General features: G+C 38.6%; 2 protein-coding genes across 3 annotated transcripts in view; one reads left to right on the forward strand and one right to left on the reverse strand.

Moving 5' to 3' along the window:
- Fgf14 (fibroblast growth factor 14) overlaps positions 1-6,742 on the forward strand; it is a 499,318-nt gene extending 492,576 nt beyond the window's left edge. For both annotated transcript variants that reach the window (XM_090341911.1, XM_090341912.1), the window contains exons 4-5: positions 3,859-4,057; positions 4,654-6,742. In XM_090341911.1, coding sequence (XP_090198037.1) covers positions 3,859-4,057; positions 4,654-4,790 — 336 coding nt within the window. In that variant the 3' untranslated portion in view covers positions 4,791-6,742. The remainder of the gene's footprint in view (positions 1-3,858; positions 4,058-4,653) is intronic.
- A 2,414-nt stretch (positions 6,743-9,156) lies between these two features.
- The window catches only part of Itgbl1 (integrin subunit beta like 1), a 176,932-nt gene continuing 158,905 nt past the window's right edge, over positions 9,157-27,183 (reverse strand). The window contains exons 9-11 of the mRNA XM_090341909.1: positions 19,111-19,257; positions 12,061-12,174; positions 9,157-11,301 (exon numbers count right to left, since the gene is read on the reverse strand). Coding sequence (XP_090198035.1) covers positions 11,210-11,301; positions 12,061-12,174; positions 19,111-19,257 — 353 coding nt within the window. The 3' untranslated portion in view covers positions 9,157-11,209. The remainder of the gene's footprint in view (positions 11,302-12,060; positions 12,175-19,110; positions 19,258-27,183) is intronic.

Here is a 27,183-nt window from a genome sequence, read left to right on the forward strand (position 1 = left end):
TCCTATTTTGGTATGATCATCTAAGCAAGGAGACAAAGGGTTTGGCTTGGCAATGAGATAGAAGATAGACTTTTGTGGCATGAATGTTATTTTTGTGGCATGAATGCCCTTATTGTTATTTTCAGGTATTCTTCTAGGTCATGGATTGATTGATTGACTAATTTTAAATCAAGCAATTTCTATTCCTGATTTAATCACACATTCAGGGGTGGTGTTTCTCATCCAAAGGAGAAAGGAGGAAAGAAAGAAAGGAAGAAAGAAAGACAGAAAGAAAGAAAGGAAGGAAGGAAGAAAGGAAGAAACAAAGAAAGGAAGGAAGGAAGAAAGGAAGTAACAAAGAAACAAAGAAAGAAAGAAACAAAGAAAGAGGGAGGGAGGGGAGAGAAGAAAGGGAAAGAAAAAGAAAGAAAGAAAAAGGAAGGAAAAAGGAAAGGAATGAAGAAAGGAAGAAAGAAAGAAAGAAAGAAAGAAAGAAAGAAAGAAAGAAAGAAAGAAAGAAAGAAAGGGGCAAAAGGAAGGAGATTGCCAGTCTGTAAATTCTCAAATACATAATTGAATTTCTTGCAATTCTACTTGCTCAGTCTTGTTTCCAGAGCTCCAGAACCTGGCTTTATTTTTTTGATACTTTCTAATTATCTGTCCACTCATCCTTCCTTTGGCTGTTCTGTTTCTGGACCAGGAATTAAGAATGTCAGGTTTCGTGGACTCTATGGTCTGCTTTGCTCATCTTTGAACCTTGCAGAGTGAAGGTACCTATGGATGGTGCCTGAGCAGATGGAACTGCATGTTTTCCCATAATGGATTATAAAGCAGGTCTGAGCCATTTCAGTGTGGAGATCCAAGATCCCTTGACCATTGTCAGACCCTCAAGGTCACTTGGTTATGTGCTGAAGCAGTAGTTTTGCCGTGGGGTCCTGGGCTTATGGATAATGCATTCCTTAGGAGTCTTGGATTGAGGGTTCTCTCTTCTCTCCACCCTTTCCTTTTGTTTCTAATCCAGAAGTCTATCTTTGTACATGCAAATGGCCCATCATGGTGTTTTCCTCATCAAAGTTATTTCCCAGAGAAGAGGAATTCTGCAGCTCCCGTGGAAGATATACTAAGCAAGCCACAAATGGTGCTTTCATTTCCAAAACAACCACAACATAAAAAGGGATATGAAATTTCTTTTAATTGTCATGTATTTTTTAATGCTTTTTTCTGTTCTGTGATTTGATGACTTAGTTTGGCATCCATGCAAATTAATACTTAAGCATCTGCTGGAACTTGATTGTTGAAGTGGCGGTGATGCTAAATATAGGCTGGCAAGAGGAGAAAAATAGACATGAGACTCCTTAGCTATCTCATTGTGGCAGTTCCCAAGAATGCATCTTTAAACAGAAACTTAAGCAGGCGCTCTCCTATGATGACTGCTGGCTTGAAAAGCATTGCATATTATCATTGTTGTATTACCTTTGCATAAAAACTACATTAGAGCTTCCCTTGTTAGGACAGAGCAAACAGAGGAAAAGAGAGAAAGGAGACAGACATGTCGACAGATCAGATCCGCACTTAACCATCACTGGAGAGGTGACTCCAGAGTCAGGGGCATAGGGGCATGGAAAGAGGGGGAAAGGGCCTACATGAGGACCAAGGGTTACAGAGCATGGAGCAGGGAAGTCAAACCAGGCAGCTGCTCCTCCTCCTGGTGGTGATGATAAAAGAAGACTTATATGATCTAAGGGTCCATGCTTCAAACCTGGAGGCCTTCTTATGCATAGAGAAAGGCTGAGCTCACCAGATTCCCTAACCAACCCAACAGGCCCTGGTCAGACCTGACGCCCTCTGACTCCATGGACCCACCTGCTAGGCCAGCTCCCATCACACCACTCCTCAGAGCTTGTGGACAGGCTGGTACTCATACACACACCTTGGCTTGCCTTTAAGAAAAAGAGTGCTATTTGACCTAGCAGGTTCAGTGTTATATGTGTTATGTTGTGTATGTGTTAGTCCTTCTGAGGTGAGCCAGCTACACAGCATTCCGCTTTTGTTTTCCTCACTGCTAATTGTGAAACATGCTATTTTATCAGTGTGTCCTCTGAAACATGGCTTAGACCTTGGCTTAGAGACGTTATAATTTATTCTTAAAAGAATGAATAGGAGGCTATTATTTGGAGAAGGTGAAGTTAGTAGTAGAAGATAAAGGTGTGGGATTGTGTGGGATGGTATTCAAACTTAGGGGTCGTGTCATTTAACAAGTGTAGATCTGTGCAGTCCTTTGGAATGGCGAAACTAAATTTGGGCTACATGAATCTCATCATCTCCATCATTCTATTACTCTTTATCCTCTGCCATTAAAAAAATAAACAAACATTTTCTCGGGGAAAATTCTAAGAGTATTAACTAAATTTATGGAGCATGCTGAATAAATTGCCTTCTGCTGGAGACACCATTTGCTAATTCACACCCATGGGAAATATAGAGACACATTTTTCTACATGCAATTCTGGCACCTTTCTTATTACAATTAGCATAAATTCAACTCTTAATGATTTTATCTTTTTGGCCCCTAAAGGGTATCTTTTTCAGAATGCATATAAAAATGTTTTATAGAGAAAAAGAAGTTATATTTTCTGCAATAGTAAAATTCATTAAGGTAAAATTAAAACCTTATGTATATGTTTGAGGCAGTGATACTTCTAACAAGATTAAGGACAAAAAATCTCTATTTTACATCTGTGTTTCATAGATATGTTGAATAACTTGGTTAAGCAGATGAGAAACAGTTCCTTGAACTTGCTGAGTGTCTTTCACAGTCTGTAAGTAGGACACCTGAATGCAAATTTTCCTTAATTGAGAGGTATTGAAGGTGCATATAGGGGGCTGGGCCTGGCCCCAGGCTGACCGAGGGGGTTTGTAATGTGAGGCCAGCTGGGGCAAAAATTTGAAACAGTATCTGGAAAAAAACAAATAAACCCTAAGCCAGAAATATATGGCACAAAGTGATAAAGTGTTTTCCTAGCACATGGCTCTGAGTTCATACTCCAGTTGTACCAGAAAACCAAAGCTGGACATTTATGCACTTTGATAAATATGCATGTCCTCATATTCACTCTGATTCGTTTCAAAATGAGAATTCTTTTTACAAATCTCTAAAACCATCTGTGAATGTTTATGAAGTTAATGATAATCCTAAATGGTAAAGCTTGATGCTGCTTGCTAGTCAATGCAAACAGAAGTCACCCAAAAGTGCTGGGTGGCTTTCAGTGAGGAAACTGGTTGTTCACCTTCGAGAGATCCAGTGCATCTCCAAACCATGGGATTAAGCAGTTATTTTCAGTTCCTATCACTGCAACCAGCTAACCTGACCCCTTTCCTCAGCGAAGGGCCCTGGCACATAACTTGCACATCACTTGATTATCACTGTTAGAGTTTTGCTGTGCTTCTTTTTAGGGGAAAAATGTATCACCCTGGAACAGCAGAGATTTAATTAACAAGTGGCAGGTAACAGAGGATTACATGGTTATAAAATATCTCCTCAATTTTATTTGTTCTTCTTTTACTGTGACTGTGTGATGTTATTGTCATGCTTATGCTGATAGTGCTCTGGTGAACTGCACTCTACAGTCTGAGATTGCTCAGTGTGTGTGTGTGTGTGTGTGTGTGTGTGTGTGTGTGTGTGTGTGTATGTTCCAATAGTATCAGATGCTTCTTAATTTGTTTTGTGTTGAAAAGCACATGTGGACAGTTGTGTCTTGGAACAGGAATGGTTGGTTCTTACACATGCAGAAGATCTGGAAGACTTTCTGGAAGACCAACCAAAAGCACAATGAAGAGTCTATTCCTCCATATAACGTTCTTCTTCTTTTCTCTCAACAGGAACTTTTTACCCCTGAATGCAAGTTTAAAGAATCCGTTTTTGAAAACTATTACGTCATCTATTCATCCATGCTATACAGACAACAGGAATCTGGTAGAGCCTGGTTTTTGGGATTAAATAAAGAAGGGCAAGCTATGAAAGGCAACAGAGTAAAGAAAACCAAACCAGCAGCTCATTTTCTACCCAAGCCATTGGAAGGTGAGCATAACGAGCACATTGTATGCCATCCCAATAGGCTTTATTGCATCTTTGGTTCTCCACCTTGGTAAGTCTGCCATAGCTGCAAGGAAACTTCCATAGAGTGCTAGAAATATCCTTTCTCCTGACAGGAATGGTGTTTTGCATGTGTGTTTATTAAGTTGCCTAAACTTTGTTCAACTGCAAGTGAACAGCAGTGACAAAGTACGTACTTAGCATATATAGGATTTCAAATCCTTAGGACAAAAGAAAAACAGATTTGTGGGCTTTATACACTCCACTGTCCATCTCTCCCTCTCAATCCCTGTGAGAATGTATGGATGTATGGATGGATGGATGGATGTGTGTGTTATGGGCCCACAGAGAGACCTTCTCTGCTAGACAAAAATTTACATGAGCGCAATTTTTAGTTATAAGAACCAGAGATGTGATATCCTCTGTGAACTGGAAATTGCCACCTTAAAACTGAAGTCTCCTACAGATGGGAATGTGATCAGAGAACACAGGGGTTGGAGAGAATCCTCGAAGTCCATGCAGGTAGAAGAAACATCATTCTTGCATATAACTTTTTCTTTTTCCTTTCTCTCCACCACTAGTTGCCATGTACCGAGAACCATCATTGCACGATGTCGGAGAAACGGTCCCAAAGGCTGGGGTGACGCCAAGTAAAAGCACAAGTGCATCTGCAATAATGAATGGAGGCAAACCAGTCAACAAGAGCAAGACCACATAGCCAGACCCTCACGGCGTTGTGACTTACTTGTCCTGAGCACCGCTGAGCGATTTATCTCCTTCCCAGACATTCCTGCTCCTGTGGCTGGCAAGCAGTGGGAGCAAGCTGACGCTGGCTTTTTGCTGTCTTGAAACTTCTTTGTATGCAGTGGATAGATCTGAACCTCTGGGTCCCCCACGACAGGAAGACACCTGGACAACCAGCTAACTCAGACCACGGAATGCCCTACCAGATATGGAATGCCTTTTTACTCTCTTTTCTGTGACTGTGACACTTTCTGTGAATGACATCCTTCACAAGTACACACTCCTCCATACCTTTGCCTGCTGACAGCTTACCCATAACCCTTTTTGAGTCCTGTTTCAGCAAAAATCCATGTGTTTCAGTTCGATTTTGTAGCACACAAATAATCTCGAGTAATTTCTAGTTAGACGCTGTAAACCTGTGCTATCCTGGATCTCTTCTCGTTTTTACAAGGCTGCTTGTGCCACTGTCTGTGACCTTTTGCAGGGATTGCGACCCTGGGAATCTCGAATGTTTCAGTTGGCTTAGATTGGAGAGCCAATCAGGGAATGGGGAAGCCTTTCTAAAACTATTACTACAAATTGCATCTATAAAGATTTACAGTTGTTGTCTCCGGCTCACATTATTGATTCAACACACATATATGCTGTATCCAGTAACAGATATTGCGCTCCTAAGATTGCCACGCCTGGTGGGACAAGGGTCAAACACAGTCATGGAAAGCTTTCTACGATACGTGTTTGGCATCCTCTCTAGTTTCTCTGTGTGCGTGTGTGTGTTTTATACATATCACAAGCTTACTGGTAATGGTAACATTTGCCTTGCCCAGCGAGCAAGACCCACTGGTTTTTGAGAAAGTGGGTCCAAAGATTTCTGTAGGCCTTGTGGGCCTGATTAAGGTTCATTTTTTTTTCATCTATTAATCTTCATTATTGGGAACAAATAAAAAAGGAAAACTCAGTCATTACAACCAACAAGAAATGCGCTACCTAAATCCATTGCCACCAGAGTCCTTCCTGTTTGTAATGAAGGGAGTTCAAGGCCCTACCCCATTTCTGGGCCCCTCTCCCTCATACTCAGCCGAGCATGGGCAAAGGCGGCTGTTGTGTTCTTTTCCTGCAGCAGCAATGCAAACACTAGTTATAAATTAGACTTTAATATTTTTGGTGTTTAATGAGAAGTTTTTAAACTGGACATATTAGGAAAAAAATTATTTTTTTTAGCTCAGCATGCTGAGTGTGGTACAGTGGGTCTCACAAGTACATACCCCTAACTCAGTCCCCGGGAGGCTCATGTTTCTCAAAGGCTAGGTTAGCGGTGCCTTGCCGGAATCTCAGAATGCCATGTGGAATATCCTAGATTAAAAAACAAAAAACAACAACAAAAAAGGCAAACCAATACACTCAAACAATAGGTTTGGGGCCATCTGATTTTTACTTGTTTCAGTTTGCATTTAATTTCCTTTGGGATTGAATCTGGCTAAACTGAGAGCTTAGGGAAGGCAAGTATTTAAAAAAAAGAAAAGAAAAAAAAACAAAACAGGAAACAGGCCATGAATAATTGACAACACAATGACCATGTCATGTGAAATGTTCACCATTGGATAGAAAGAGCTTCAAAATGCTTAATACCAAACTGTTTGGAAATATATTTGTTAACTCTGTGTACACCTAATAAAATTCAATGTTTTCTTCTCAGAAGAATGACTTGAGACCCACGTGAACCTCATTTAGACAATACAGCTGCCGTGGAATCACTGTACTGGCCTCTTTATATCACTGACAGGTGGAAGGATGACTTAGTTGCCACTGTATTTACTGGGAAATTATTATTTTGTCACTGCTTTCATAAATCTCCATGACAGCCCTTGCCCAGCATTTACAATTTTTGGCCTTGCTTAGCTGATTAAAGATTCATTATAAATTTAACTGTTTATGCTTATTTCATTTTCATATTGGATTTCATTTTAATAAATAAAAGGTTAGCATAATGTTTGAGTAGACTTATTGGGGTTGCCAAATTACAGATACAATATCATCATTCCTTTGTCAGTTCTTGATTTGATGATCTGCCATTCCAGAGTCTATTCTTTGTTTTTATAAAATGAGAAAAGACAGATAAACCTCACCAACCAATAACTTAGGGAAGTGCACATCCCACCCTATGTGGTAAATTATGATTGATTGGTCATTTCAATGCTGCTTATATTGCTACATACACACATACCCGAACAAGCCCACCTGTTCATTTTTGATAATCAGCCTGATTTGAGGCTTCTTTTTCCCCTGTAAGCCTGCATATTGGTTAAAATTACATTGAGATTTATTTTTGTAAATGATGGTGATTTATGTAAATGTATGCCTCTATTGGGTTTGTTAAGAGTTGTCTAGGAGGGCATTTCTTAGTATTAGTGGTGTCAAAGTACTTCCTTCAAATATGTGTTTCGTCGTGTTGCAGAGGGGTCCTTGTTATTTGTGATTTAGTTAGGCCACTTACCCGTGTCGGGTGTCACCTGTTGCATGGAAAGAGGACAACGTCAGTGACTTGCATGTCGTAGGACCTGTATATCAAGAGCTGTTGGTATGTATTACTCAATTTACATATGAAGAGTTGTCTGCATCTGCAGTTCTGTATTTATCAATTGTTGTATTTACAAATACAACAGATTGAATTCAATATTTATATGATGGCATATAAAAAAATCAAGCAACTTTATGTAACAAAATGACATTGTGTCACCCCTCCATCTAGAGATCTGTCATGTAGATAAGTTGGTAAACTCCATTTCCCTTTACCATGCCAAAGAAAATTTTAGCTCTTTGATGATACCTCTCTTGCTATTCTTCCAGGATAAGATTTCATTATTTTCCCCCTCAAAAATTAAGTTTGCTATTACTGAGTACAACTTGTCACTCTCAATGTTCTATAAGTAAATCTGATGGGATTCATTTGTATTCATAGCCTGTGTGTTTTGTACCTCCATGTACCTATGTGTGTTGTATTGACTTTCTGTCAGATCCAGTTCCTTGAGCATGCCTAGCCGGTATGGGAGGGTATTTCTACCCATTTTTTGTGACAGATAATTGCTTTGCCATCCATCAGCAGTGCCTGAAAATCTTAACTCTTCTGATTTCAAGTTCATCATGTTTGTTTTCAAATGTATTTTCTCAAGTTTGCTACCATTGTATTTGAAAGAAATAGATATTATTGTAGCAGACCTGCAAATAATCTATCTCTTGAAAAGAGCCAAGTAGAGGGGAGCATAAATTCATCATGAAATCTAGAGGATGTAGGGACTTTTGCTCTAACCCTGTGCTGAGTTTTCTGTTTGACAAAGGGATGGCTAAGGAAATCCACAGTGCATCCCAGAGGTCTTTCATCCTCCCAGAGTTTCTCTATCATATTTGGTCTCTTTCTTGATTCTTGCTCATTTTCTTTCTTCATATTTTGATTTGATTCTCCTTAACATGGCAGCAAAACCTTCCTTGCCCTTTAAGTTAGATATATATCACTTCATTTAAACTTCTCAGTATTACAGAGAGAATTAATGTCTGCAACCGCCCCAAGAAAGAGAGCCAGGTTGTTCAAAGATTCAATTCATGAAGCAGTGACAATAATTCAAAATTACTTTCAGTGTTCCTTTAGGAAAAGGCAATATACAGGGGAAAATGATTAGGTTAAACGCTCAGTTATTTTCCTAAAAGCAAACACAATGGCATCCAGAATAACAATTGTATAAATTACTTGGGAGTAAAATGCATTTGCAACTATGGTTTCTCAGCCTAGGTAATATAGAGGGCTGGGTGACTGCATACCAAGGGAGTTTCAGAGTTGTACTAGTTGAGTCTCCAGGCTAAGGCTAAGTTACATATTGGATTGTTTTTGTTCTAGGCTCATCCAGTTGAATTCTGAAGTATCCTAGCAGTGTTTGCATTTGAGCAGGCCAAAGGTATTCCTTCTAAGGTTCTTATTGGGAGCTTGGTAGTCTCAGGAACCTGGAAAGGCAGTAGGTACAGCACCTCTTTTTTTGTGTGTCTTAGGACTGTGGCTGATGCTCGTGATTCCTGCGGAGGAATTCCTCGGTGATAATTTGCCTAACCATCAGGATGAGTCAATGCCCCCAGTGAGCCTGGTGATTGCGATGGGTGATTGTTTATTGAATCTATTGTGAGTTTGGACAGACATGTGCAAGTAGATGAGTTCTGCTTTTCTCCTACCCATTTCAAATTTGTCACAGCCCTGCCTTTATGTAGATGAAATTTCCTAGTCCAGTCATGGCAAAAGTCAAAATACAAAATCAAATCCAAGAAAGTTACATCTTTACATGCAACTGGTTATTTTTTCTAGTGCAAAACATGGGAATTCAATCACTTTTTTTATTATAGATAACAATGGTCTTTGGTATTACTAGAACCCCAAACACATGTGAAGGGTTAGACAAAAAAAGTAAACTAAAATATTTATTTCCATAGAAAAAGCATGGCTAAAACTTAATTGACACAGATAATGCAATTTAAATTTTCTTTCTATAATTTGGAACTCAATTATCCCCAGATCATGGGTAACCTGAACATATTTTCATCCAAAAATTAAGACAAATCACATTTTGAGCATTATAGTATAATAATTTCTCCAATACATTTCTTATAGAACATTTAAATTTTGTTGATAGTTTACTATGGGAAAACATAGAAGAGACACAATTTAACTGCAACTGAAGAAAAGTATAATAATATAGAAAGAATTATAGCATAAATAATACAACTGACGTTATAAAAGGGGTCCACTAGAATTTTAGGGTATTTCCAGTGGTGCAGAGTTTGGGAAATTTCTGTCCAGATGTGAGCTAAAGCCAATCCCAAACTCTTTTTACATTGCTTGGGTGCTTAGAATGAAGTTTTTTTTGCAGTTTTAAATTATTGAAAACAAGAATGGTATGCTACTGAGATATACAAGAGCCACGAAAGCTACATTATGTCCTATCCAGTTCTTTAAAAAGCTGAGCCTCAAAAGAGAGAATTCTGAAGGTCTAGATCATGACAGGTGGTAGTACTGTAAAGTGCTACACTTGTGTGCACCGGCGGACACACCATCAAAATAGCTACTGAAAAAGTATAATGGGTTTGTGGTTCCACATGCTTTCCTAGAAAAAGGGGAAAATACTTGTACGTACTATTTTTGATGACTTATAGTCCCTTGTTCTACAACACTGATAAATCAATCACCATGCCCAATAGGAAAAACACAAATATGGTTGTATAACCTAATCTCAGGAGAGAGATAATAATTTTATAAATCTGTGAAATGATGAGAATATTATTAATTCTATAAAGCTAGTGTCAATTTTCTCTTTAAATAATATTTAATATGAACTTTTTAAGTGATAGTGTGGATGTATTATATTTTTCTTTTTGATGCTTTAGCTAAAAATGTCCAAACCATGTTTTTAAACCATGTTTTTAAAAAGCTGCAGTACATAGAGTAATTTAAAGAGTGAAATGTGTGATTTCTTGTAATGTATGCCTTGCCTAATTTTCACAATAAGAACGCCTATTTTTAGAAACCTAAAGTGGGAATTCCTGAATATTGATTTAGTTTTGTTAATTATAAATAGGTCCAGAGACACAGCATATAAGCAACTTCTTTATTTAAAGATGGTAAATTGTAGATTTATTTATCTTAAGAGGCTCTTCTTTTGTGAGTTTAAAACAAGAATCAGACAAACGAACGTGAAAATGACCAGTTTTTTCCTTTCTGAATTACTCATGATCTGAGGATGTGTCGCACTCAACATCACATTTCGTGTGTGTGTGTGTGTGTGTGTGTGTGTGTGTGTGTGTGTGTGTACATTGTTCCTAAATGGAAATGCTGGTGATATGAAATCTTGAAAACATATGATTGTTGTATTTTGGGGAATCTAGCTGTTCTTTAGATTCAAATATATTTTTTCTAGTGCGGGAACGTGGATTTCCACATTACTTAAGTTCTGGTACCATCAACTATAATCAGAGAACAATCTTAGTTGTCAGGAGTACCCTCTACAACCACGCAGGGTCATCTAGCAGCATCCACAGGTTGTACCCCACTAGCTGCTCATAGTATCACCCCCCCACACACAATAAAAATTGCCTGTAGCCACTCTGGGTGGCAATATTGCCTTCACTGAGAGCTGCTAATATTCACTATAGGGGAAATTCTCTTGTGCTATTCACCACAGAGTTGGCTGAATATGTTTCTAATGGATACCCAGATTTCATTCAGGCAGTCAAAAACAGCAAAAAACTACAACAGTCTGTTAAATTTGTCCTAATGGTGATTATATATGGTTTTTTCTGCATTTCTATGTCCTAAAACGGCCCGGAATATAAGAATCCAGTCTTCTCCCATAGAATTCTTTAAGGATATTCTGTGCCAAGCCAGATTTCGCATGCATTTCCATTCCATCCATCCCAGCATTCACAGTTTCCACAGCTACATATTCCATTCCCTGCAACAAAATACATTAGGGACTCATTATGACAATTAAAACACACTTCTCAGATGGGCTACTAAAAATCATAACTATCCATAAGAAAACCATTCTGTGCATCCTCTGCAGATTTCCTTATTGGGCAATCATAATATTGCATTTTGTTAAGCAGCTGCAAGAACTCAAACCAGCAATGATACCCAAATCAATGTCATGATTGATAGATCAAATAGTGACCACGTCACATTTTTATTTTCCATATAGAATGAATTTATGTCTTTATGTCCTCTACACTTTGTTTACACAAATATTCTTTTACTCTCAGTTATTAAGATTCAATAAATGACAGTACAATGGCTACGACCCAGTTCGAGCAGTTGATACTTTGCTCCTACCTATCCCTCCCATGCACATAAATGAAAACAACGGGCACAATTAATGGCACCTGAGTCCTGCTAAAAATAAGAGTTTGCTTGAAATAGAATGACCTTCCTTTTCAGTGTCACTGAGGTTGGATGATTTCATGGAGCCAGTCACCTTGTGGGACTTTCCTAAAAATCATTTATTCCGCTTCATTCTTTTCTATTCTGTGCCTAGGGATTGTGGGTGTGCTTCTTCACAGACGCCTACTCTGTTTTCACAGCACTTCATATCGACAGTACTGCTTAATTGTGTAGAAGCTGTCTTGTCTGAGCACTTAAAATGGTGTTTGTTGGGTGTCATTTGGCCCTATTGTAATCTGTGGCAAGGAACAATTAGAGTAGCTCAACACCGCACCTGTGCAAATGAGACCGTCGTGTTTGTCGCAGTCTCTGTCATCACAGTCACAGAATTCCCCTGAAATGAACCACTCTTCTGCAGAACAAATGCACTTTCCACAATGACAAGAACCTGAAATCACAAAGGGCATTACTCACCATCATCATCTAACGGAAGCTTTCCATCTAGACTAGAACAGTGCAGACACACTGACAATAGGCTTCTAATAACCTGTCTTCCAAAGGTAAAGGTTTATTGAATGGCTGCTTTCTCCGAGGGGAGCTTTACTTACTGTAATTCATAAAGGTCATCCAGGAAAGACTTCATTATGGATCTAGACAGTTGCAATTAGCCTTGAGCAAATGTTCCCTGGCCCAGTCTCATCAAAATGTCAATGAGAACAGAATGTGGCTGATTCTTATAGATGCTTTCCCAGAAAGGTGTTCAAAAATAGGTATTGGTGTTTTTGTTTTTGTTTCATTTTTATTTATTCTCAGTTGAATCACATTTTAAAGTGTCTATTCTTGGAAGACTCCCAATAGTAAATTCTATTAAATGAGAGTGCATTTTACAATTAAAAGAACTACTCAATAATTAAGCTCATCATTTGGATTTTTGTTTTCACGTGTTTCTTTCAAATACATTTATTTTTATTATCTTCAACATGTTAACTTACATGTGCAATGCATCTTGATCATTCTTCTCCCCATATATAGTCTACCCCAAACCCACTCATTGCCTCCCAATTCCATGGTCCCTTTCTCACATGTGTACCTGCAGTATCTTGTGAAGTAGGACAGGCATATGTGTACATTGGGTGGCTAAGGAAAGCAATAAAAATGTGACTTGGACAGTTCATCGTCAGGATTTTCTGCCATAATCAAGGAAACCCTAATACACCCCCAGATAAATTTAATCCCATGACTTCACTGTTCTGCCTTCACTTGAACCTAGCTATAAAACCTCTCTGATTATGAAACAATAGTTTTGATTACTGAGACTTTCACTAGTGGTATATTTAAAATCAGTGAAAAATAGGAGCTAGAGAAGATCCCAAAGAGAAGAGAGTTTTCTCAATTCCAACATGTTCTTCTCACGACAGGCTAAAATACCTTCATGTTGCAAAACTATTTCCATTGTAGGAAGAAAGATAATTTTCAAACTCAAAAGAATTTCTCCTTGAATTTTTGAGGGGCTAATTATTCTTTTCAAATGTAACTTTCCATTTCCTAAAAGATGGCTGTAGGTATTATTGCTATTTCTTAAACAATCACCCTGAGAAAATGTGAAGTAGTAAAAATATTGTCCCAAACTCGGTAAGTTCAATATATTGTGGATGAGTGGGAAGCAGTCATGAATGCTTCCACTGAAACAGTACAGTGACTGAAGGGAATTGACAATTTGGGTCAACAGAAATCAGGATACATAAGAACTAGGGAAATGGCATTATATTTATCACTTGAAAGACTTCAAGTTGATAAGTTAGTGTATTCCAAATGTTAATTACCACATGGTATTCATATCATGGACACTGATACATACATTTAGGTAACAGAATGACAGATGGCTAAATTAAACTCATATCATTTTCTGTCATCCTTCTCAAAGGAAAAGAGTAGTCAGAATTAGTCATATGGTGAGAACTATGTCTACAACACCTTTTTCACTTGTTACTTAATTATAACCTGATTTCATGTAGCCTTGACTTCTTTTTCCAAGGATCTGTACTGGTTTGCAAGCTCATAAGCAATGTTTAGCCACCTTACAGCTCCCACGAGTGATTGACAATCCCGCAGTTGCTCAGGACAGGATGGAAGAGATGGTGACACCTTGGGCCTCATCCAGATGCAGTTTTTCCTTAGTTTAGAATATTATTTATCCTAATCATAAATCCTTTCTTTGAAATTTCTAGGACTGCTTGCTTAACAATGGCTAGTGATGGAACCTGACATTGACTATTAGAGAAATTTCTTCAAAAGGCATCCTAATGCAGTGTGTTATTTCTGTGAGTGGAGAAAGACTAATTATTTGAAACATTTGGCTATTTTTAGCTGTTTCTAAAATAGCATCTCCCTTCTATGGCAAACTTATTTTCACAACCAAAGTAAATGATTTTATACCACATTTTCCTTATCTCACATTTTCATTTTATACTTTTGTTTCCTGAACTGGTCTACTCATTGCTCTTGCTCCTAAAATAGTGAGTATGAAGTATTTTCTTAAAACTGGTAAGCTAAACTCAAGTTAATATGGTTTAGACTGAGAGGGCATTTGACAGGTAAATTTGAATCCCAAGACCTACTAGTTATGAAACCCTTAAAGAATAAAGACTGATTTTATATGTGTCATGACACTGTAGCTTCTTTTGGTCAACATTTCCCCAGCCATGTTGTTTTCTTCCCTGTTTGTTAATGCTCAGTGCATCTTAGAGATAGGAAATCCTTCTAGTGCTTGTGTAATTAGGAATAGCACAGCATGTAAGAACAATACAACATGAATAGATACTAAGACCTAGTACAGCACTTTTCTCATAGAGTGCTCTGGCTGTTACCATCAATAAACGATAACTGGGGCCTGTCCTCTGAAAATGGACCTACCTAGGGAGATTTGTGTCTGGCAGATGTAGGATGCTTAGACTACCCAGATGTAAGCAAAGGCCCCACCCAGCTATCTGGGGCTCACCAATATCAGACACCCAGACCAGCACGGGGCAGCAGTTGGCCATGTTGGCAGGAGTTCTAGGGTAGTAAGTTCACACCAGGAGTCCTGTTTTCTTTCTCAATGTAAACACCCTTATGAACATTCGACCTCCCTCTGTGCTTTTAGCTGGGTTTTGTTTCTGGGGAATCAGCCACATTTTCTTGTGTGTTTTTGGAGCATCCTTAGGACACAAGAAAGGGAAAGAAATAAACATCTCTACTTTCAAATACGAGACTGGAAGAAGAGAATGGGTAAGGGAATTGCCCATAACTGCAGAGGCAATGAACAATGGTTATTGTAAGGTTTCCCTCTGATTCAATACTCTCTTCAACTCGCTGCCTGTGATGACTCTCACACACTTAAAAGAAATTCACATACTTTCAAAAATGAGTTCTTTGTTGCTGCAGATTTGATAGGCAACCACACTGGATGGGGTAACAGGAATGGTGGGCTGAGGCCAGGGTTTGGAAAATAAATTTTATCTATTCTCTTTTCCAGGGGATATAGGATAGGGAAATGGACAGAAAAGAGATGAGCGCTGATATGCTTTGAACTTACTGGATGATTTGGGACCCAACAAGTGTCACTGTGAAGGTTTAAAGGGACACTGAATGGCATGTAATTGTAACCAATGTCACATATAGCAACTCTAAGAATATGAGAGGATCTGAGTTGAAGTTACTACAGTGAAAATATTATGGCATCATCCTGGATCCAAATAAACAAATCCCTTAAACTAGTAAACAAGCCCATAAATAGCATGTATTTTGGTATATGCTAGGTAAACCCTATGCAAGATTTGGCCATCAACTGTATCTCACTTAATTATTTCTAATGATTTGAGCCTAAGGGCAAGGCGCCTTTGTATGTTGCCCCATTCCATGACTAAGGTTGGTTGGACTTTTCTTTTTCATTCATCAAGCCTGACAAAAATGCTGCAATCTGACATCCCAGCAGGCAGTTCTCACTATTGTACTAACGACTCCATCTGTTACGAAGGTCACAACAATGTATCTTGTTTTAAATTTTTCTATGGAGTGATTTATTGTCTTGGCTATAAATTTGTAAAGAAATAAAATGCTATTTCTTCATCGTCTCCCGAGGTAACAGCTTTATTCACAGCTTGCAGTGGGTGAGTGCTCAGTTCAGACTTTTCATTTGGAGGGGCGGGGAGGGAGGAAGAATCTGAGTGTCCCACCAGAGCCATCATAGTCTGGGCTCACACCTGCTCTGGTGGCACGGGGACGTTTTCATGACCACCAGGATAAGGGCTTTTCACTTAGAGATTTGAAAAAGACTATATGAAAGTTAGATAAGCCCGTGAGACATATTGGAAATGGGAGGCTTCAGTCAAAGAAACTGGACAGCTTACATTTTTCAGCCATCCCATTGAAATGCTTGGTGGGTAGCATAAGGTGTGTTCCTGTGTCTTTTGAGGCCGAGTATGAAATGCTATTCCCCAGGAAGAACAGGAATGACCACTGCATCCTATGATCCTTTCTGCCTTCCAAAGACCCCGTGACCCCAGTGTCACCCAGCACTGATATTGCAAGACAAGACAGAAAGAAGCCCTGCAGCAGTTCTGCCCACTCCTGAAGAGCTCAGGAAAAGTGTGGCTCTGGGCAGCCTTTACAGTTCCTTTATCATTTAAACACTCTAAAAATTTCAGCTGAGTGATAAACATTTAGTGAAAAATGTTTTCAACCAACTATCGTTGGTTTCTGGGTAAATCACCATCACCCAGAGCAGACAGGTGGGAGACACATTCACTAGCCAGAGTTTGACAGTCTGGGGTTTGGTTTGGAGTAAATGCTTAACGTAGGCCACTATTTAATGGACCTAATTTTTTCCTTATTGTATATTTATGGTGCAAAACTTTGAAGAATGTTTTCTCAGACATGAATGAAGTACACAGGAATATCTATCCCTTGAAAAGGAGAAGCTTTTTGTTGCTAGTCAATTTAGAAAATGGTCTATATTATTAGATGAGTTTGTATGATTATATATATATATACACACATATATATGTATGTGTGTATGCATGTATATATGTATATATGCACAAACATAAAACTTTTTAAAATAAACAAATATAAAGAGCACATTAATATTTCATTATGAAGAAGTCTTCATCTGTTGGCATTTCTGTGGAAACCTTATTCCAATTACTACTCAGTTAGTGAAAACCAAGCAAAATAGTATAAATGATAAATCTTTTTTTTTTGCCAGTCCTGGGCCTTGAGCTCAGGGCCTGAGCACTGTCCTTGGGATTTCTCAAGATTAGGACTCTATCATTTGAGCCAAAACATCGCTTCTGGCTTTTTTCTATGTGTGTGGTACCAGGGAACCGGACCCAGGCTTTCATGCATGCTAGGCAAGCACTCTACTGCTAGGCCAAACTCCCGGCCTGATAATTTCCCTACATGTTTTCCTTGAGCTCCAAAGCAAGTCTATCCAGGTACCCAAAGCTCTGATCATAGGAAGGTCTGATTGGCTTCAGACTGCGTTCAATTTAGGAGGAGACTGGACCGAGGGAACATAGTGCTTCTTTATCCTCATTTGAGAGACATTTGCCTGCTGAAATGACATTAGACTGAAAGTCTAGTCTCTGAGCCTCAAGAGAAGTGATGTAAACAGAAGTCTGTCAGTGAATTCCTGGAACTCAAAGACATTCCTGTGTATTGAAGTGAGGCCTTTTATATCAGCGTTCAGCCTTCCTACGGGCACCACAGGTGGCCAGAGCATCCATTAGCTTTTAGCTCTGAAGTCACTTGAAGCACAACCCTTGTTTGGTAGGTGAAGTGGAAGCTGCACTCAGGATGCAGAATACCCATGGTACAGCCCGTTCTCCAAGACCTTCGTGGGCCATGATGGCTTCTCTGAAGTGCTATAGAACACTACTCAGCCTCTCTACCTTTTCCTGTGCAGTATCCTCTTTACAATGGGATGCCAAGTGCACCTTACTGCAGCATTGCTGTTAGGGGTAGTGCCTTGCCTACTTGAGAGTGTGTGAACTTGGCAAGATGGGAGTGGGGGAGGAATCCTCCTTTGCAAGAAACCTACTGGGCTAAAGCAAAGGCAGAGCCATCCACAAAGATCAACTCTTGAACTTGTGGAAGAATCATTAGGCTTCTGTGGTTCCCTGGGTACAAGGTAAGGAGGACTGTGGTACCTTCCGCGAGTGCTGTCAGAGTTCCTGAAGTGCTTGCAAGAACATTGTTCAAAGCCCGCTACCCGAGGCTCACAGGTGGCTGAGATCTGAGGATTACAATTCAAAGCTAGCCAGAACAGACACACTAGCTCCAATTAATGAACAAAAGTCTGGGAGTAGAGGTATCACTCAGATAATAAAGTGCCAGCCTTAAGTACAAAAGCCAAGTGAGAGTATTCAGGCCGCTAGTTCAATCCTAGTTAAACAAAATATTGTTTAAAATTACGGTGTCTAAAATTTAATCTATTTGTAGCCTTTACTCAGAAAAAAACTGTTTTGGGGTGTGTGTGTGTGTGTGTGTGTGTGTGTGTGTGTGTGTTCAAGGAAAGGTCTTACTTTTTCATAGTATATGTTTCTGTGATAAATTTCTGATTGGGTGGCTGGCTTCTATCCAATCAACTTGAAGTTTATGACTATTCTTTGCTGGTGTTTTTCTCCCTCATTTTATTATTTTCTGTTTACTTACACCAGATTACAACATGCTTGCCTAGAGCAATTCAAAATTATGTTTTGTGCTGTTCCTGGGGCTTGCAGTCTGGACTTGGGCACTGGCCCTGAGCGCAAGCCACAGCTCTACTTCTGGCTTTTTGGTACTTAGAAATACGAGTCTCACAGTCTTTCTTGCTAGACCTGACTTCAAACTTCAATCCTCACATCTTAGCTTCCTGAGTGGCTAAGATTACAGGCATGAGCCACTGATGCCCAGTTGGCCACACCAGAAATATGAGACTCATATACTCATTTCCTTCTTTAAATGAAACGTTTTATGATATTTTCTACCTTTCTTACATGAATTTCTCTCACTTCTTCCATAGACACACGTCAGAAATTCAAGAATCACATCATATCTGTGCTGTTCCTGAGCTAAGCTCAGAGACTATCCTTTGCCTTTTCTTCTGGCTTTGGTGTGTTCTATCCTGCTTGTGAAGTTAATCCATTCTATCATTGAGCTACAACTTTGCATAAAATGACCGATGATCTTCTTTCTCATGGGAGCTCTCCAGGGTTTCATTATCTTATATCCTAATCTTCCTCTGGTTAATATGTAGGCTTGCTTTCACGCAAAGTTCAGTGTAGACAGGATGGTTACTACTTGACATCTTACAAGCTATGTGTCAGAATAGGAATATGGCCCAGATTCAGGCAGAAATACTCACCCTTCCCCGAACACAATATGCCATCTGCCGATTCACACAGACTCGTGCTTTGTTCTTCTGTCATGTTACATTTCCTCGGATGTTGGCAGAGCTTGCCGAACCACCCTCTCTCACAAATGCAACGACCACAGGAGCACGTGCCATGGCCTGTAAAGAGTCACAGGGTGGGGAATGAGAAGCTGAGGTGGATAAATAAGGGGGGGAATTAGAGTTTTCAAGACAACACTCTCTCCTTTCATGCATAGTGCATTTGGCAAACTGTTTAAAAAATACCACTAAAGACTAACCTTAATGTGATAGAATTGAATGTAGCATAAGATGGACTTGAGAGAAAGAAATCTTAATTTCAAATAGAATTACTGCAGCCATTTTTTGAAACAGAATACTTCTTCCTTTATATCCTTATCAGTATGGAGTCTCAGCGCTATCTTCATTTTGCACAATGGAGTATGGAAACCCAATGTGTAAGTCCACTGACATAACCATGGTCTGCAGCAGTTATTAATTGCTCTCCTATGGCTTCATAATAATAAAAAAAGCAAAAGACCCTTAGTATTGCTTTACTTCTGTGCCTTTCTACTTGCTAACAAATACAAGTACCAATGTGTCCCTGTTACTGAAAAGAAATTAGATAGTACTAGGTTTAAAATCACATTGGGATTCTTATTTTTTTTACCACATTCTTTCCAATCTCTTGGTTTCTCTGCAACATGGCATTTGTGGGTTGCTCCTGGGCATATGTACCTGCTGAGGCATTTTTCACCTACACCATGAACTTGCATGATTTTCCAATTTAATTTCTTATTTCCAGTCAGTGTCTTATTCCTCTCCCTGACATGTGCCAGCTCTGTCTGGCTCACTTATTTGCTTAGGAAGGAATTCCTAAATATCTATTATGAACATAGTAAACGGCTATGTTCTAGAGGTCATGAACTTAAAACATTAGGCACACATTGAGTCCTGCTGATCTCTCTGGGACACATGCAATTGTCATTTACACTGGCCAGTTTCTCTGTAGCTACTGACATCATTGTTGTTGGACTATTTGATCTAGCAGAACCTTCAACTGCAAATTTGAATCCATCTGCTTCCTGGCACTCATTTCTGCACAAGGAAAGATTAATAATGGACATTTGTTTTCAGTTCATTGTTATAATTAATTTAACATAACCACCATGAAGCCAGACCCTGGTTTTCTATAGCACATGACCATCTGGAATTTAATGGAACTCAAGTGGGAGAGAAATTGAAGACAAAATTCTCTTTACAGCATTTTTTTTTCCCCAAAAAACTTCTTACCTATGGGGCAATGCATAAAACACAATATCACTCTAACTTTTAGAGTCTAGTATTATTCCCATCTTTCAGTCAGGAAACTGAACTGCAGGTATAGAAATTATGCTTGAAATCATATAGTTAAACAAGACTGGATCAATCTTGATTCTTTCCTCATGTTGCAATATCCACACATCTCCCATTCTGTCATATTTCTTCTAGTGTCCATTTTAGAAAATAAGAAGCCTAACAGACTTTCCTTAATTGCTCATTTTCACTGGCCGTGTTGTCATTTAAAGGGATGCATTCAACACATTGCTTCTTTCCCCTCTCAAAATATCTCTTAGTGCAGGACTCTCCTTGTCCTCTGACAATCCTCTCTGTCTCTGTGTCCCTGTTCTTTTGACATGATAAATATAGAAATGCCCCCATCATCTCTTTTAGATCACCTTTATTTCTCTCTAAACTGATTGAAAAGTTAGTCAAATCATAAGATTTCAGACAATCACAAAGATCACATAACTGAATCTCCCCTCCCTACTTCAACTGTAAACTGTACTCCTACTGTGTTATCTCTTACTTGGTGGTCTTTAAGCATCCTAACTAGATCTTCCAGACCTACATAAATCATTTTCTTTCCAAGAGCCAATACAGAAGTGACTGTTCTTTATTTCCCATCGACTTTAATGTTAAAACTCTGCTTCCAGTCAACCAGTACACAATGTGATGGATAACATTTGAATTTCCTCAACATTCCTCACCAGTGGTCAAGATTCACCGCATCCACCTCCAAGTTTCTGCTTTCTGGCATCATCATCCACCTTTAAGGCACTGCTCCACTATGTCTTGCCATTATTTCTCATTCCCTTCAGCAAGCTTTTATGTTCACATATCCTGACCTCTAGTTCTAAATAACTTCCTAATGCTTATCAGCCTTTGGTATATATTACATGTTTTTTTTTAAGTAGATCTTGAAGCTATTTTTTTCCAATCATTTTTTTCCTTTAATCAAACAAACTCAACAATCCCTGTATCTTTCACGTGCTTTTCTGATCTCATGCCTTTACTCATTTAGGAATACTTTTCCCACACTAGATATATAAGTTTGCTTCAATTTTAAAGCTCAGTGAATAACTACACAGAGATTTTTATCAGTAGTCACAAGTGGAACTCATAACCTTTCCTTTGAATTTACTCATTCTTCCATTTCCCCCTTTTCAATTTCCTTTCCTCTCTCCCGTCTTTTCCAGTCTCATTTTTCCTCCTTTTTTTTCTGCACTCTCCTTCCCCCTTCCTTCTTCCCTTTCTCCTTCATTCCCATTCCCTCTCTCTCTCTACTCCTTCCTTCTTTCTTCTCTTCCCTTCACTTTCTTTCCTTCAACTCCTTCTCCTCTCTCTTTCACTTTTTCCTTTATGTGGAGCTATGGATAGGGAGGTGGCAGCAGTGGAGAAATGGATGAAGACCTATTTTGGTCATAGAACCTATCCCTAAAAACTGGCTATTGGATTGGGTATGGCACAGGAAGGAAAGGAAACAGCTGCCTTTCTGGCAGAAAAATAGCCCAAATAACCATGCAATTTATAAAATAGGGAAGTTTCAAGTGTAAGAGATTGACGGCAGTAATTGCAGTTTTGAATTTCTAATATTTTAGAGATCTTAAGAAACTGCGTTGTAAATTCAAGGAAGAGGTTGACTCATATCTGCACTTCAGAGGCAGACCAGGGCCTGGCATATTGGCATTTGCAATATTAAGTGACCTTTAGAGGTTAGAAGTAAGTGAGCCAACTCATAGAAAAATAAGATGGAAAACTCTAATACTAAGACTCAAGGTACGGGAAGAATAGTCAGAGAAGTACTAAAATTCAGCAAGAAAAGAGCAAGATAAGATGGCAAATAGAGAAAGTCACATATAACAGGCCTAGTGAGTGGAATGTTCATGAAATTTTTTAGATAAAAAAATGTAAGAACAAGCAAGTGGTTTCAGTCAGCTTGTCTCTGAGTGTGTTTTCACTTAGGTCTGTAGAGTGGAACAACCTAGGGAAAGCAAAATAGCTTTGAGAATCATCCTTACTACCACTCCTAGAAAACAACTCTCTGCCACTCCAGCAGTGACATTACCATAGAGTGGATTATCCCAGAACAGTATTGTTCAGAAAAACTTCTAGCATCTGGACTGACAAGAGTGATGCACATTTTGTTGTTGTTATTTTCCATTGTCTCCTCTTTCCCTGTGAGAAGCATCCATCAATGGGGTCTTGTTCTAGTGACAAGAATCACTAGGAATCTATTTGAATTTTTTAAATTTAAATTTAATTTTTCAGTTTTTGAGACATAATCACCTCTTATGTCTCAAAGAGCTTCCTATGGCCAATGGCTCTTGTGGTAAATAAAGCAGATAATGCCCCCCAAAACAAAAAAGCAGATACCTGATACTCTTGTATTTTTGAAAATTTTACTTGTGATGCTACTCTAGATAATGACTTTTCCAGTGACATTCACTGGCTCTGAAGCAGAAGCACTTTTCTTTAAACACTGAGAATGAATATTAATTAGATGAAAGCTTTCCCATATCCTTATATCATAATATGGCACATTTTTTGGATTAATTGATAATGTGCCTGTGTGTGAAGTGTTTTATTACTCTCATTCTTCTATTTTCCTGGAGGTGATAATGCATGAGAAATAAAAGAAAATCTCCTGGTGAAATTTCCAGGAAACAAGTACCCTCCAAACAAATGGGATGAACTCAGCTAGCATGTCTCCTTTTCTTTCTTTATGTTTCCTTCCCATTTATTTCTCCCTAGAAGATGAATACATCACAGGTTGCCTACATGCCTACAGCATGGTAATGCAAGTCCTATTTTTAGAGAAGGACAGAGTAGAAGTGAAGAGGTGGGATTTAGTCATAGCTGAGTCATAAGCAACCATCTTTCTATCCATCCCCAGTGTGACACCTGCAGAATTAGGGCATCCATCACCTTCAGCCAAACATAGACCCACCTGATGCACTCACCAATTTAGTTAAGAGTTTTGTGATTGGAAGATGCAACTTGAAGACAATCTCCTGTCACTGTCTCCACCAAAGGATGTCTTGCCTGAGTGGTCAGAGGTCTTTTCCTCATGTAAGAAATCCAGTCATGCCATGGAGAACCTGAGCTCACCATGTTCAGTCTGTACAGATCTCTTCAATTGCATCTAAGAACTAAAGAACTCTCTGAAGAACTGCGAGCTGATTGTGTAATTAAAGAGTGGCTCTTCATTATCCCTCCTTGTTTCTAAATTGGACCCATGGGCAGCTATTCCAGGAACATACAGAAAAGAAGAAATGTAAGAAGAAATCTCTTTCTTTTTCTCACCCTAGATAAATGAATGCAGAAAGGAAGTATCTGATTAAATTTGTATTATGCTAAAATAATTAAACCAACATGAGCCAGCATATTAATATATTTTCTTTATGGAATCTAAAACTCATGTGTCAATGAAAATGGGTAAATCTTAGAACTGGTGCTCTAGACAAAGCATTTTTTTCCATTGTAACATATTTGATCAAAAATGCCATCTGTGAGATACTTATATTTTAACTTTTAAGAAATCATGTTTAGAGAGAACCTATACACAATCTATGATGATTGAATATGAGTCATAAACAAGCTAATTAAGTGAAGAATGCTCTTACTTCACCCTGAATTTTTTACCAGTCATTTTCACAGCTCTTTTGAGGTTGTAATTTTGGTATAATCAACACTGAACTGCTTTAATTTATGAAATTAGTCACATTCACCCTCAGGTACAATTGCTAATTTATCCCGATCAACCAGGCTCGCCTTCATCATTTTTAGTTGTTTTGTTTGGAAGGTGGATAAATAGCTCTGGCTCTTGATTCTTATGTGCCTGTTGATTAGGGAAGGTTTATGGATGGTTTTGATTTTACTTGTTTGTTTGCTAAAATGCTTAATCCCTGCTTCAGAGTCAGGGACCATCTTTTGCTCTCTGGACACACACTGGATTTGCAGAGTTCCAGTTCATTTTTTCTAGGTCAGAAGCCACAGAAACTAGGGCTCAGGATTTGGTAGTAAGCTGAGCAAATATCATAACATTGTCGTTCTCAAGTTCGTCCTCTGAAACCAAATGAGGATGACATTCTTGTATTCACATTTTGTGGGGATAGGGTTTGGTCATCACTGGCTGACAATGATGGGGTGGAGTTAATTGCTAAGGAAAAACTAGAAGCTGTTCTTTTCCTGAGATTCAGGACTACTGATTGGGCAGGTCCAACTGCCTTCTGAAACAATTCGCAGCTCTGATGCAGAGATGGTCATGCCGACCTTCTTTCCTTTATCCACTTAGTACACAAGGTCAGGAATAGATCATTCCTTGTATCTCGTTCTTACCACACAGCCAAAGGATGGGACTTATTACCCCTGTTGTACATGAGTAAACCAAGACAGAAAAGCCAAAGAACCTGTCAAGAGTCTATGCTAGAATGAAATAAAAATAAGAATTCCAGGGGATGGATGGACCAAAACAAATGGGGTAAATGCATATACAAAGGAATTCTACTCATCCATCAAAATAATGATATAGTACTATTTTTAAGGAAATGAAAAGACTTGAGAAAAATTATATTAAGAAAAGTAAGCAAGAGCCAAAGAAGCATAGGCTGCATGGATTACCTCATTTATAGTAACTAGAATATGTCCACAAAAATATAACACACTGCATGATTAAAATAAATAACGCTGAGACATGACAAATTATATAGGACCCTTGTCATTAATATACAGAGGCCAAAAAAGGTTATATGCAGGGGTGGTAGACAAAGGCTCAATAGCTATGGATAGATGATCACATGAAATAATATTCTATGATGAACTCCAAGAAAGGGAAACAAGAAACATTCTTTAGTTGCCATTGTTGCTGTTTTCATTTTCTTTCACTTTTGTCTTATTTTTTAGATAATTTGTATTTGTAAAGGAAAGGGAAGGCACATAAAACGTAGAACAAAAATGAAAAAAATGCAATAGTTATTCTCACTAGACACTATATGGCAAATGACCATTTTCAAGGGTAAAAACTGGAAGAGAGTCATGAAAGAACAGATATGGTTCAAAAAATTACACTCAATATTCATTAACTGTTTCATATAGTTGTAACCTGTCTGTATACCAACTTTACTATAATAGCAATGAAAAATAAAGTAAAAATCAAAAAGCCCAATGCCATCTAAACAATCTTGAAGTAAAAGAAATATTTTTGATAAGAGGGACTGCATTAAACTATAGAGATTCTATACAGCAAAGGACATAGCTAGCAAACTAAATAGAAAGCCTACAGAGTGGGAGAAGATCTTCACTAACCATACAACAGACAAAGGCCTCATATCTAAAATATATCAACAGCTCAAAAAAAGGAATCACTCCAAAACTAATATCCAAAGAAAAAAACCAGCCCATTAAAGGATGGGACAAAGACTTAGAGGGTCTTCTCTGAAGAAGAAATAAGAATGGCCTATAGACACATGAAGAAATGCTCAACATCTCTGGCCATAGAAGAAATGCAAATCAAAACTTTTGTGTGGCAAAGGACATAGCTAGTAAACTAGTTAGGAAGCCTACAGAGTGGGAGAAGATCTTCACCAACCATACAATAGACAAAGACCTCATATCTAAAATATATCAACAGCTCAAAAAATTGAATCACGCTAAAACTAATCTCCAAAGTAACAACCATCCCATTAAAAGATGGGCAGAAGACTTAAAGAGAGTCTTCTCTGAAGAAGAAACAAAAATGGCCTATAGACACATGAAGAAATGCTCCACATCTCTGGTCATAAAAAAAATGCAAATCAAAACAACTCTAAGATTCCACCTCACTCCAGTTAGAATGGCCAGGATCAAGAAATTAATAACAACAGATGCTGGAGGGGATGTGGCCAGGAGGGATCACGACTACACTGTTGGTGGGAGTGCGAACTCCTTCAACCACTATGGAAAGCAGTATGGCAGTTCCTCAAAAGACTAAACATAGAGTTCCCCTATGACCCAGCAATTCCACTACTTGGCATTTACCCAACCATCCAGAAACAAGGACATACTAAATCCAGCAGCACAACGATGTTCGTTGCAGCACTATTCACCATAGCAAAGATATGGAACCAACCTAGATGTCCCTCAGTTGATGAGTGGATCAACAAGATGTGGTATTTATACATAATGTAATTCTATGCTGCTGTCAGAAAGAACGACTTCACCCCATTTGTAAGGAAGCGGAAAAACTGAAAAAAATCATATTAAGTGAAGTAAGCCAGACTCAATGGTTTCCCTCATTTGTCATAATCAGTAGAAACCTTGGGATCTCCTAGCAGAAGTTTACAATAGAGCAAAACCTAGATACATAAAGCCATATAGGAGGACACTAAATGAAAGGACCTCCAGGATATAGAAACAAAAGCCATATTGTGATTGTTGTCCTTAATGTACTATGTTATCACTCATTTCTTTTGCTGTCCCCTGGTTATCTCATATTGTTACAGTATTTCACCTGGTTATCTCATGTATTGTATATATGCATATTTGGTTGTTTGAGGTCGGATGGGAAAGGGGGGAAAACAAGATGGGGGGTGGGGGTGGGGGGAGGGAAATGGGGACCAAGACGTGAGAAAGGGTATCAATATTTGTGAAGTAGTGCACCTTCTATTTGGCGAATATAATGTAACCCTTCTATTAATTACAATAAAATATATGTAAAAAAAAGGCCAAAAAAGCAACGTTTTCCACGGAATTCTTTATACTTTAAAC

This window comes from Megascapheus bottae, chromosome 11 (genome assembly GCF_031878675.1).
Source record: "Megascapheus bottae isolate mThoBot1 chromosome 11, mThoBot2.hap1, whole genome shotgun sequence".
NCBI classification, from domain to species: Eukaryota; Metazoa; Chordata; class Mammalia; order Rodentia; family Geomyidae; genus Megascapheus; species Megascapheus bottae.